Consider the following 13,173-nt stretch of genomic DNA (forward strand, 5'->3'; position numbering starts at 1 on the left):
TCCCAGGCGTCCCTGGGGGGGTTCCAGATTCAGCAGTAGGATTTTTCAGACTATGAGTGAGCTATGTGGCCTTTGGAGGTGTCCCTTCCTCTCCTGCTCACAAGAGAGCAGCTCAGAGGTGATTTGGCTCCTGAGCGTTTCAATTTAGGCCCCCAAAGAGAGGAGGAGCTGCTGCCCACATTACACCTTACAGCTCTGCCAAGGGGCCTTTAACCCCATGTGTGCTCAGGAGGTGGGGATGCAAACCCCAAATCCCATCTCTGCCTCCCGCTGCAGTCCTTCAAGGGGTTCCTCTAGTCTGGAAAACCAGTTCCATAGCTATAGTAAACCCAGAGTCTCCTGAGTGAGAAACCATGTACTTGTAATTCCTCTGCAATAGCCTCATCCCACCTCCAGCAGGCCCTGGGAAGTTGCAGGCAAGAACACCTAACCTGGTAAGCAACTCCAATTCTTGGCAGATTTCCAGGACAATGCAAAAACATTTCAAATTATTTTTTCAAAACATCTGCTTATTGTCCTTTAATGCAAAATAGTGATTCCATACCAGTCCTAAGAAGAGCAGGCCCAGAGAAGACCTTGCTCTCTACAACTCCCTGACAGGAGGGTGTAGCCAGGTGAGGACTGGCTGCTTCTCCCAGGCAACCAGTAACAGGATAAGAGGAAATGGCCTCAAGCCGCACCAGGGTTGGGCATCAAGAGGACTTTCTTCCTGGAAAGGGTGGTCAGGCCTTGGCAGGGGCTGCCCAGGCAGGTTTGGAGTCCCCCCATTCCTGGAGGTGTCCGAGGAACACCTGGACATGGCACTCAGTGCTCTGGGCTGGGTGACAAGGTAGGGATTGGGCACACATTGGACTCGATGACCTTAGAGGGCTTTTCCAACCTCAATGGTTCTGTGATTCTCATGATTCCAAATTCATTTGCAAAAGTTCTCACACCTCTAGTCACACCTTAGCAGGTGTGTAGGCCCAAGCTCATACATTTGAGAGATTTACTGCCTCCAGTGGGATCTACACCACAATTTCAGGAAGAGGCAGGACTTGAGCCGTTACGAGAGAAAACTTTGCAAAAGCATTACCTGGAGAGACATCCTGAAGGAAGGTGTCTCCCCCTCTTCTGACCATAGAGGGAGCTGAGTCTCCAGCGTTAATTCTAAAACTTTCAAGCTCCAAGTCTGACTCCCAGAAATTTTATTGGCCCCGCTTCCCAGCACAATACTCAGGCCTCACACGTTGAGGAAAAAAGCAGTGCAGATTAAATAATTAATGCTTCTGGGTACTGTTCTCCCTCTAAACTACACACAATCCCAAAGGAACAAAACCCTTAAAGAAGATGGATTGCTCTCACTAGCACAAGAAGGGGAAATCTGACAGGGATCTACTTCATCATTCTGCCAAGGCTTTGTCAAACACCTCAGCTCCTGCACTTCAGGGAATAAGAAGTGGCTTATAAGAAGTGACTTTTATGTCAGTGAGCATGTTATTATGGATTAATCTCGCACTGGAGAACAGTCTTCATACCCTACTGCATCACCCAAAGAGTCTGGAGGCTGCTGCCTAGTGAGCTCCTGAGTTGTATCTTCCTTGTCAATCTTATCAGCCCCTTGTTTGATTGTAAAAACGTAAACAAAATGCAGCAAGCATTGGCCCAACGGCTCAGGACTTGCATATCTCTTCCAAAGAGAGGGAGAAAAAAGAGTGTTTCTCCCAAATCACAGAGTTTAAAAGTTCATGTTATCTACATATATTTTTAAAAGAAAAAGAGGAACAGTAAAATATCAGTTAATGTGCCAGTGGCGCTCCACTCTATTTCTGTTCTCTTCTTCCACTTGTAGCATCTCTAAGAATACTTTAAAACCAGCCAACCAACCAAAACAACAAAAAAACGACGTTGAAATGAAGCTGAACAAGAAGCAATCTGGCTGCTGGCTTGTGGGCACTCCACTGCCTGAGTTCCAGTAAGGGAGTTTATCCTCTCTGCAGTTTTGAGCCAGATCCCAAAGTACTGAGCATCAGCTTCTAGCTTTTTTAAGAATTTAACTGTAAGAAAAGCTGCTGGGGAGGGCCATGCTCCAGGCACATCCATGGGATTTCACCTGTGCAGCTTTCTAAGCTGAACTTGTGTCTTTTCCTCTACCTTACTGGGCTTGGCTCATGCACTTCTTGAGGGGAAGGCCCTGCACTGATCAAAGCATGGACTGACCTCAGAGAAACAGCTTCTGTCAGTGTGGACCTATCCTAAATGGACCATTTCCCAAAGTAATTCAAGTGCCTGAATTTCACTTACTCAAAACTGCTTTTAAAGAAACCTGGTTTAACACACTCCCTTTCTAAGCAACTACTGGGCAGTGCTCCTTCACTCCCTGTCAGTGTTATTCTCTGACCCTTGGAGAAAGGCTTTAAAGCAACAAAGGGCTTCTTAAGCACCAGTAACTTACTCAGTCAAGAATTCAAATCAATAGCAAGGGCAGAGCCTGACTTCAAAACCTATTTTAAAACAGAATTTAAAAGCAGTTGCATTGCCAATTGACAAGATTAGAAAGGTTTCCTTAGCAGTTGTGATTACAAAGGAATGAACTGTGTGTGCAGGGAGAGGACCGAGCATGGAGCAGGTGGGGGGTAGGGGGGAAGAAGGGGGAAACCTTCCTTTGCACTGTGGGTTTTTAACCATCATGGTCATATCTCAACCAGTCTAATCTCAAAAAAGGAAAAGCTTCCTGGACATTTTTCATTTCAGCAAGAGCCTAAGGAAGCCCTCAGCAGCAGGAGATTGGAATAACTGCAATCCCTTGAGCAAAGGGAGCAGGGCGTGCTCCTCAAAGCCAGACCTTCATCCACAGCACCCAGAAGGTAGCAAAACAAGGCTACAACAAAGCCTTAAGTGGGGAATGGGTTATCAAGGGTTTTATAAGGAAAAGTCTGAAAAACAGGACCTGGAGGGTGAGAGAGGAAAGAAATAGCGAGATAGCTGAGGCCTCTTGGAAAAAAAAAAAAGGGGGAAAAGGTCGGGATTAAATTCTAACTCAGCTGGAGCTGATCTTAAATGTAATAGGGGGAAATTGCAGCAAGAGGAGACTTCTTTATAGCAGCCAAGTACTGGGATAAACTCACTATAGAAACAGAGAAATCTACATCAGCAGCAGCTCTCTGCAAAGAGGTCAGGCATCCGTTCCTCATGGCAAAGCAGTGCACAGGGAATTGTGCCAGACAACCTCCTCCCCAGGTTGATCCCAGCCCTAATTTCAAAAAATGGCACAAAAATGTAATTATGCATTAACACAGCAAAGTCTTCTTTCCAGGTTATCAGGCTTTGAGATGCCTTAGATTGAGATGCAAACCCAGCTCCTACCACTGTGCTGTGCTCGGACTCTCCCCCCCTTTCCCCGACCCCATCTCCTGAGCAACCAACAGCTCGCAAGGAGCCAGCACTCCTGGAATTTCACACTCGGCATCTCTTCCAAGCTCAACAGGTGAACAAACAGGTACTCCAACAGCTCCTTCCTTTGTACTTCGGGCAGCACAGACCCACTGGGAGAAACTGGAATCCAAGGGCAGATGTAAACATGGGACTCCCGCTTGCCACTGTCTCCACCCGTTCTCCAGCTCCTGGGCTAGGAAACAAAAGACAACAAACATTTAAAAACCATCCTTGAGGTGTCTTGAGAATGCCCAGGCCTGGAAGAAAGACCTTCCCATCGCTCTCTTGGCCTTTTCCCACTCTGAGGAACTGTGCAAATGCACAGCCACACCCAAGCTGGACAGCCTGGGATGTTTTCTGCACACCAAACGCCACAGTCCCAAGCACCAGGAGCCTGAAGATGCCCTGGATTGCAATTTACAGCATCAGTGAACCCTGCACAGGACAGCCAAGTCCTCTGTGTGCAGAAGAAATAAAAGTTGCTATTTTTAGTGGTTAAAATACTCGTGGGAGTTATTGGCTGCTTACACCCGTGGGCTTGGTAGGGCCTCCCATACTTACGGATTTATCAGAAGAAGCAGTTTCAAGTTCCTTCCTTTTGGAGCCCAACTCCAAATGGGAAACTTCTCACGAGTGCTCGTGAGAGAGGCAAGTGGAACTTCAGGAGCTCAGGAAAGCGACTCCCTCCCCTGAGTCCTGTCTCACCTGCCCGAGTACCCAGTGCTTTTATACCACCTCTCTCCCTGCTTTCCACGTTCATTTAAGTGTACGAAACCTGCAAGTTCTCGCTCCAGCACCAGCCGCCTCTTCCCTGCGCCCCTAAACTGCCGCACTGCTCAGGCGCTGCTCCCCTCGGTTGCGCTGCCCCTTTGCCACGGGGCCGAGCTGGGACAAACTCCCGCTTTTGTTTCCCAGGAAAGGCTCTGCAGGGAGGTCCCGCCGTGCCGCCCGCAAGCCCCGGCCCCAGCCCCGCAGCTCCTCCCCGGCTCCGTGCCCGCGCCGGGACCGCCTTCACCCCGCGCAGCCCCCGCCGCCCGCTCCCGCCCGGCTCTGCTCCGGGGCCGCCCCCCGTCGGGTCTTTTCCCGGCACACGCCGCGTCGCCGTTCTCCGCTCACTTTCCACCTCGCTGCAGCCACAGCAACAGCCGCCCTCCTCCATTGTCACCACAACCCTCGCCCGCCGCTGCCGCAGCCGGGAACCGAACCTGGCGCTTCCAAGCCGCTCCCGGGCACCGCCGGACGGTACCCACGGAGCAGCAGGAGCGGGAGGGTAAAGCCAGTGCGCATGCGCAGCGCTGCCCGGCTCCGCCCCGCCCTTCAACACCACATGACGTAACCAGGTACAGCGCTGCTCGTGCGCTTCCCTTCCCACAACACCGCGCATGCTCAGCACTGTTTCCATGGCTCCCTTAATGACCACACGACAAGGGGCTTCCCCGCTGATCAGTGCGCATGCGCACCGCGGAGGGATCCGCCGGAGGGACTATTTGTGATGCGATCCTGCCCGCGGAGGAATCACCGGTGATGCGTCCCCAACCGCGGAGTGATCCGCCCGAGGGACTATTTGTGATGCGGCCCCAACCGCGGAGGGATCACCGCTGACGCCGCCCCGCCCGCCCCGCTGCTCTCGCTCCCTTTGCCCGCTCTCCCCTCTGCTCCCAGCGCTTCTCCTGCAAAGGGCGCAGCTTCTCCTCGGCTCTTTTCCTCCCGGGCTGCAGCGAGCGCTCCCCTCAAGGAGCAGGGGCAGCTTTGCTCGCAGCGGCAGCGATTAAACAGAGCAGGCCCGCAACAATTCCTGCTGAGCCGGGCTTTGATCACATTCCTGAGCCAGCACGGGAGCAGCGCCTGAGGCAGCAGCACGTGAAGGCGGCTGCGGCTCTGGCCGGGCTGGGGAGGGGATCCTCTGTAAAATAAGAACATGGAGAGACAAAGGAACCAGAAAGGGCAGGAAAAAAAAAGAAAAAGCCAAGACAAACTAAACTTTTTAAAAAAAATAATCCGGAGACCCAGGGACTTCCGCCTGGAGAACTTCCTGGGGCGCAATCCTGCCCCGCTGGGAGGCAATGCCAGGGCAACGCCAGCTGCAACCTGCACACACCACCACAAAGATTTCGGATATTTGCAGGAAGCATCCACTTAGCAACTGCTGGTTAATAATTTATTCACTTTCCCATTAAATGCTACATTCAGTCCACAAGACTTAAACACCTTTCTGGTAGTTTTATTTACACTCTGCAGTGTGTTCTGTAAAACACAGGAGTGCTCACAGACACACACACACACAGAACATAGGGATTTCCAAACATTTAAGTAAGTTTAAGTTTATTCCAAAGGAAGTCTACGCACTACTTTTTCCATAAAAATTATAAAAAAAATACTTTACTTGCTGTATTTTACCTAAACTAAGATACTTGAGAATTCTTCCACAAGTGATGCCTCCTCCCCACAAAGGGCACTCCGACAAGAAGAAATTCAGGAGACTGCATCACCAAATAAAATCCTAATGGCAACTGCTTCAATGCACCAGAAGAACAAAGAATTCCCACTCTGCATCCAGCAATCCCTGCGCTGGAGCCTGTCTGCATCTGCGTTTGTAGGGCTTGTGGGGCTTTTGCACTCACTTCCTTCTCCAGGGCAGTTCCCACAAAGAAAGAATGACTGAATTTCTGCAGACTGCCACTCGGAAATCCTGCATTTCACACAGCCAAAGGGAAACACTTTGCTTTGAGCCCTTTATTTCAAGGAGTCTCTTTTTTACTGAGCATCCAGTGAGAGCAGTGCCCAGTTGTGGCTGTTATTATTTCTCTGCTTTTGCTGCGTGGCAATATTGTGCTGGAGCTCTGCAGAACACCCACGGCAGCCCTTGGCTCACTGGGGCACACCGAACTGACAAAAAAAAGGCACAAAGATGAAACTCCTAAAGCAGCAGCAGCCCCAAGTCACTGAGCTGCTGCTTCCCAACACCAACACTCTGTGTCTCAGCAGACACTTGCAATACACGAGCCAAGGCCACAGGGCAGTGAAAAGCCCAGAGCCTGCGGGCAGGACAAGCACTCCGTTGATCAGGAACAAACCAACACAGCTCAACTGCATGGTGCACTTAGGACTGGACCTGGAAGCATCAGGAAAAGCCATTGGAACACAAGCTCAGCAGCACAGAATCCATTTGCCACCAGCTAATGAGATGGGAGGCTCTGTGTGGGACACGTTGTGCATTCAGCTTCAACAATGCCACAGCTCCACAGCAGCGCTGAAAAACTTCTGCTTTTACCAGTTGGAGAGGATTTTCTCAATGGAGGTGAAGGTGTCATTAACAGAGGAACAGCACACGATGCGCAGCATAACCGGCAATAAAAAGCTTTTGCTTTCCAGCATGCAAACATCCAGGTTACTGGACTTCAGCTCATAGAAACGAATCTGATGATAGATTTTTTTAGAATTTTTCTTGGAACTAAAAAAGTAAAATCTTCCATAAAAGGATACAGCACAAAAATACTCTCTCAGTAAGTCTCAGGAAGCCATTTAATACCTTCCATGTCCTAGGAACAACTAGGCAAAACACTTGGAAAGTGTGAGCAGTAGAAATGTTGACCATTGAATGTTTGGCAGCCGTGTGCTCCAGCCCCTGGGAGGGGCTTCTCCCCCACTCCACACCAGTCCTGCAGCTCCCCAGCTATTTCTTCTTCTTTGGGGGCTCATCCTCAGAGCTGCTGTCGCTGCTGCTGCTGCTGGAGGAGCTCGGATGCGAGTCGAAGTCGGAGGAAGAGCTGCTGGAGGAGGGGGAGGAGCTGTCCTCACTGTCACTGTCCTCGGAGGAGGTAGAGGAGTCCTGGCTGCCAGAGGAGGAGTCGCTGGCTGAGCTGTCGCTGCTGCTGCTGGAACTGGTCACACTTTTGGACCTGGGAGAGAACAAAGAGCTGAGCACAGCCCTGCCAGAGCCCATGGCACCGTGTTCTCTGCTCTGCTGGAATAATCCAAAGATCAATTAGTTGCCTTGAAACTTTCCAGGCCTCACCACCTAAGCTGAATTCCTGTGCCCTCCCTCCCTTTTCCCCTCCTGGATGAGTGGATTTTGGCCATTTGAGCAATGGCAGAGTGGCCCCAGGGCATGACATAGCCCAGCAGGACTGCAGAGAGGGGAAAGCTGGCCAGGATCTCGTTCCCAGCCCTGAGCAGGGGCTTTACTGGCCTGACTGTCCTAAACTACCCGAGCTCTGGGGACAATGAACCAGGCTCAGTCCCTGCCTCACCTCTGCCACCATGAAATTCTGGCACTGCAAGAGTCAGGGGAGGTTTCAGAAGTGATTTCAGCAAGGTCAGAGCTGTTCCCAGCAAAAGCTGTTCTTGGACTACTCCTGGCAGAAGAACCCAGAGTACCTGCCACTGCAGGATGCTTGTGACTTCCAGGTGGAGGAGAAGGGTGGAAACAATCCAAGATTAAGACAGAATGATGAACACAGCAAAGAGGTTTTTTCACGTTCGGCCCTTCCTGGGCTGTTCTCTGCTTGTTGTTCTCAAGATCAACATCTCCGAGTAAGGGGGGGTGATGTGAATTCCAAGGAAGTACAATTCAATTCTCCCCTAGATCTTTCCCTAAAGTACACGATACTGATTCACCTCCCTTCCCACCAGAGTCAATCAAAGAGTATCCCAAAACGTAAATTATGATCATGCGGAATCTGGTCTCCATTAGAAAAATTAATGTAGTATTTTTTATCAGAGCTTTGGTTAAATGTAACAACTCAGGAAGTGCCTGTGCTCAGGTTATTGAAGAGTACGAGGTTTTCTCATCGTATCAGCCCTGCCAGCTGACAAATGTGGGTGTGCACTAAGGCACAAAGCACCAATGTTTGCACACTACAGCTGTGATCTGCTATCTCTGTGTGCAGACACAACCACTGCTCATTACAGATAAACCCACAAGGCTGCTCCAACACTGACTTACCTGGGGAAAAACCAGCACTAAGAGGAGAAAATAAAAAGCATGGGAGTAGTAGTTTCACCCTGACCAGCTCCATGAGATGGGCAGGAATCAGAGGATCTGCTGAGTAACTCTGAACTTGCTTTTCCTGATCACCTTTCACAGAATCCATAGCAGCAACCCATGGACAGCCCGTGTGTAGGTTTATTCCAAAACCCACTCCCAGAAACATCAGGATATTGCACCTAAAGCTGCCTCTGCCAGAGGGAAGCAAGAGCTGGAGCTGCACTTGGATACGTGCAGGCAGGGTTGGGCCCCTTCTGAAAGCTTCAATCCCTGTTTTTCAGAGATTCAATCAGGGATAATGACATTTTCACAAAGCTCTCTTAAGGCACGTGAAAACCCAAGTAAGAAAATGGAATCAAACCCTTTGTTCCACTGGCCTCATGCCCCAAATTCCAATGGGACAGACAAGTCCCTCTCCTCGGGAGGCAACGTCTCCTACCTGGATCTGTGCCTTCCGCAGCCTTTGGTGGCCGCTGTCTCCATCCTCCCACACCTCCTCATCTTCCTCCTCAGCAGGCCTGGCTTCCTCATCCTGCAGAGCAAGCACAGGGACAGTCACCAACCTGCTCATCCCAAACCTGGCCAGCAGGGATGGACTGCTGGGACCCCCTGGACGGTCACCCCTCTGCTGGGCACCATCCCTGCTCTGCAGTCCATTCCCGTTCCTGGCCTGGCATCTCCTTTGAACGGGATGTTAAACCACAACCACTTGCTCGGCTGGGTTTTGGGACATCAGAGACTCCCCCAAGGCAGTGGACAAAGCTCCTGTTCCCACACCCTCTGCCTCCCAAAGCCCTGCTAGGGCCAGGCAGAGCAAAGGAAACCCCTCACTTCCTGCTGGAAATTTCCTCTTGTGCTCGGAAACCCAGGGAAATCGTGGCTGCCCCATCCCTGGAAGTGTTTGAGGCCAGGCTGGCTGGGGCTTGGAGCACCCTGTGGATGGAATGAGGTGATCCTTAAGGTCCCTTCCCACCCAAACTATTCTGCCATTCCAGGATGATTCTGTGATCTCTCCCTGCATTTATTTTGCATCGCTTCCTCTCTAATTTGAATTCCCAAATCAAAATGAGTTTTTAAAGAAATCATTTAAAATTATCCCAGGAATAAAAAGGGGTGCATCAAACATACAAGAATCATTCCTACCTCCATCAAATCATTATTAATTGGAAGCCTCTTTCCTCATCTCTGTCCTTAGTTTTCCTTTCCTAGGAAACCTTGTGATCCCACAGTTTCTCCAAGAGATTTACTGGGATTGCAGAAAGCTTTGCTCTGTCAGGGAGGCAGGGGGGTTGACAACACTTGTTCCTCTGCATCTTTATCCTTTAACCAGCTTTCCCCCAGAATGGTGCTGCAAGAGAAGTTCAGAATTACTAGAAATGGATCAGGTTCACCTTTTGTCCTCACTCTTTTCCAACTACTTCCAAATTCTTGGAATTATCCTCAAATGAGGCCTAGCAAGCTACTGTGAAAACATCGATCAGAGGAACATCCTGAAAAGAGAAAACCACATCCAGCAGCAGCCAAAACAATCCCACTGCTATTCTTACCTGGTCTCCAGGTGCTCCTGCCAGAGCTCCCAACACCCATTGCCATTCCATGAGGGTGAGGAGGCAGTTTTGGATGTGTTCTTTGCCATGGGATGGGAAAACAGAGCCCAGAGGGTCTTTGTGTCCCTTCCAAGCCACCCCATGATTCCATGATACCATCAGCACCTATACCAATTCCATTCTGGAAAGCCCAATTCCATTCCTCCCATCAACTCAGAATTTCTCCCTTCCTCTCTCTGCTCCACATCAGGCATGTGTTGCCACGTGCCACAGGCATGGGATGCCTCAGCATTGCCTGGGAATGCCACTCAAGGCTGCCCTTGTGGCCTCAGCGCTCCAAAATGCCCAGCTGGCTCCCGTTCCAGCTGGGAATGTCCCAAACAGCAGCGTGGGCTGTGCCCTCTGCCATCCCACCATTGGGGCAGCTCCCATAGAATGTGACTGACTTACTGGGTTTGCAATTCCTGGCTTAAAAGTCAGGTGGTGGAATATCCTCTCCTGGGAATATCCAGAAGACCAGAAGGCTCCCTGGAAGCCACAGGTCAGGGACAGAGTCAGATGAACGATCCTGAACTGGTTTTCAGGGGATGCATCCCCAGCCTGTGGCTGCAAAAACTCCAGAGCTGTTCCTTCCCCTTGGGACAGCCAGGGAAAACATCCCCAGCATGGATTTCTGACAGGAAAAACCTCACTGCTCCAGGCTACTTGGCTCCTCCCAAATCCAGGCCAGCACTCCAACAGGCTCTAAGAACAAAACAAGAAAGAAGGGAAATGATGCTTTTTACTTGTTTCAGTTGAGCTGCACATTTATCTTTTCCCATTTTGCATTTCAACGATGCAAAAAGTGAGAAGGAACTTGAGGAGATGTGCTCGGTCCGAGAGAAATAATTTTGGAAAAACTCACCTCACTGGATACTGCAGAGACAGTAAAATTCCAAATGGATTTCATGATCCTGACAATGTCAAGTGCACTTCAGGGATAAGCCACAAGATCTTACAGAAAAACAGACCCAGCAGTACACATCCAGGAAAACATCTTGGAATTAAGGGGATAAAATCATGGTTTATTTTCCTGCATCTGTTTGATTTTAGGATCCCTAAAAATGTTACATTCCTAGAATCAGGTGTGGGGGGGTAAATTAGAGGTAGTTTGTGATAAAAAAATTGTGGTTATAGATAGGGCAGATATTTATGACTTACATAACTCCGTAATGTAAATATGTCATATATTAGGGCACATAGATATCTATTTATATATAACATTTTTTATGTGTGCACAGATATAGTTTATATCAGACACTGTGCCTGTCTGAGGGCCTTGCTGCTTAGCTCCCAACTCATTCCTGATGAAAACATCAGGCAAAAGTTGTTTGGTTTAACTGTTTCCTCTTTTCCTTAATAATTATTTTACTCACTTGGAATAACCGAGAACAGCTGTTATAGATGTGCAGCTCCCAGTGGGACCAAGGCGCTTTTCTGCACAATGCAGAGTGGCTTTTAAGAGATTCATTAGTCAAAGAAGTGAGGATTAGGATTTCAAATGCTCTTGGGCAATCAGGCTGGCCAGAGCTCCCTCCTAACTGTGGGACAGCAAAACCCCACAGCCAAGGGTAACCAGGGATTGTGGGGATGGAGAATTTAATGGCATCAGGTGGCAGCTGTGCCAGTTCAACTGATAAAAAAGTAAATCCAAGATTCCTCTAGAGGAGTATTGTTCCTGGATGTGTGTAAATACAGGGACACCTCTTTACTCTCAAGTGAGGGAGGGTTGTGGTTGTGCTGCCAGTTTACCCTTGAGATTTCCAGGCTTTATTTCAGCTCCCCTGGCCGGGCCTGATGGGCAGGGCCGGAGCCGTCGGGTGGCTTTGGGTGCGCCGATGCCGTCACGGCCCAGTGGGGGTGGGAGCTTAGGCTGTGGTGGCAGCCTAGGAAAGGGATCAGATGTCTCCTAGAACGGCCCAGAGTCTAGGAATGGAGGGGGAACTGAACTGCCCCCCCAGAATGCTGCCGGGCTACAGTTCTGGGCCAGGCCCGTCAGAAAAGTGGCATCGTCAGTGGCACCTCAGTGGTTATTGTCCTTGGAATGATCAGGATCAGGATGAAATCATGTTCATGCACTACTGGGAAAGCAAGGAGCAGGATCAGTGCTGTAACTCTCTACACTCTCTCCAGGAGTGCCTCAGGTCATGGCAATTTAATGTGTGGAATAGTTTCCTGTGCCTACCTGGGCAGCTGCAGTTATTGCACAGGCATTCAGGGCTGACAGTTCCCTGCGGGGAGAGCTCAGCACATGTCCACAGAGGCAATCCCAGCATCTGAAAGAAAGAAAGAAAGAAGCAGCAAAAGGTGATTGCTTCTCTTTCCAAGTTATTTCAAGTGCTCACACCCAAACCAACCTTTGCTCTTGATGCGAGTGATGCTTTCTGGGGGAAAGCAGCCGATTTCCAAAGTTCCCTTCCTGCCCCGTGCCTGATGTGCACAGGAGAAAACCCCTTCCCTGAAGGGACTGTGCTCCCTCTAATCCCATTTGCCCAGTCTGTTCCATGGGGATATTGCCAGCCTGGGGCAGCAGAGGCACCCGCAGCTCTCAGCACTCTCTGCTCCAAGCACAGCTCTGGGCTCCTTTGCAGACTGCCTCTGCCATGGGGTTTTCTCCAGGAGAAGCCAAGGAATTGCTCATGGAAGGGTGGAGATTAAGTTAGCCCAAAGGGAAGTAGAGAATAAATATCTCATTTTTCCATCAAAATGCTCATGCTCTGCCCTACAGATTATTTCAAGTTTTTCCCACAAGCTTTGCCCTACCCATCACCTCATTTTTACCCCAAAAAGTAATTTTCTATATCCTCAAGAATGTCTCAGTGTCTATCCCCAAAATTTTCACTGTGTCTCTGCAAATGACTGCCTCAGTTTACCTCATGATGTTCATTCTCTTCCCTGGGGATTGCTTCAGATTTTCCTTCCGAGCTGTCCCTGTCTGTCCACTTCTGATTTCTTCTTTTTTACAAGAAAGTATTCATTCACTACCTCTGGAGATTATCTCCAGTTTTACCCCCCAAACTTTCCCTAACATTCACTCTTCATTGCCTGATTTTTACCTCAGTATGTTCATTCTCTCCCCTAGAGATAACCTCCGATTTTACCCCCAGTATTTTCCCTACCTGCCCGCTAACTATTTACTCTTTTTGACCTATAAATATTCTCTTTCTGCCCTGGAGATTTCATCAA

At 49.6% G+C, this 13,173-nt stretch overlaps 1 protein-coding gene and 1 long non-coding RNA gene across 2 annotated transcripts; both read right to left on the reverse strand.

Annotated features, from left to right (window-relative positions):
• Window positions 1–1,170: 1,170 nt before the first annotated feature.
• Window positions 1,171–4,718, reverse strand: LOC138117252 (uncharacterized). The gene is made up of 2 exons (XR_011154592.1): window positions 4,531–4,718; window positions 1,171–3,607 (listed from the first exon to the last, which is right to left on the reverse strand). It is a non-coding gene; the product is annotated as an uncharacterized lncRNA (long non-coding RNA).
• A 311-nt stretch (window positions 4,719–5,029) lies between these two features.
• Window positions 5,030–9,275, reverse strand: LOC138120140 (zinc finger CCHC domain-containing protein 10-like). The gene is made up of 2 exons (XM_069032609.1): window positions 8,841–9,275; window positions 5,030–7,313 (listed from the first exon to the last, which is right to left on the reverse strand). Exons 1-2 carry the CDS (start codon window positions 8,930–8,932, stop codon window positions 7,088–7,090), a joined length of 318 nt encoding a protein of 105 aa, XP_068888710.1. The 5' UTR covers window positions 8,933–9,275; the 3' UTR covers window positions 5,030–7,087.
• Window positions 9,276–13,173: the final 3,898 nt, after the last annotated feature.

Source organism: Aphelocoma coerulescens, chromosome 1 (assembly GCF_041296385.1).
Source record: "Aphelocoma coerulescens isolate FSJ_1873_10779 chromosome 1, UR_Acoe_1.0, whole genome shotgun sequence".
NCBI lineage: Eukaryota > Metazoa > Chordata > Aves > Passeriformes > Corvidae > Aphelocoma > Aphelocoma coerulescens.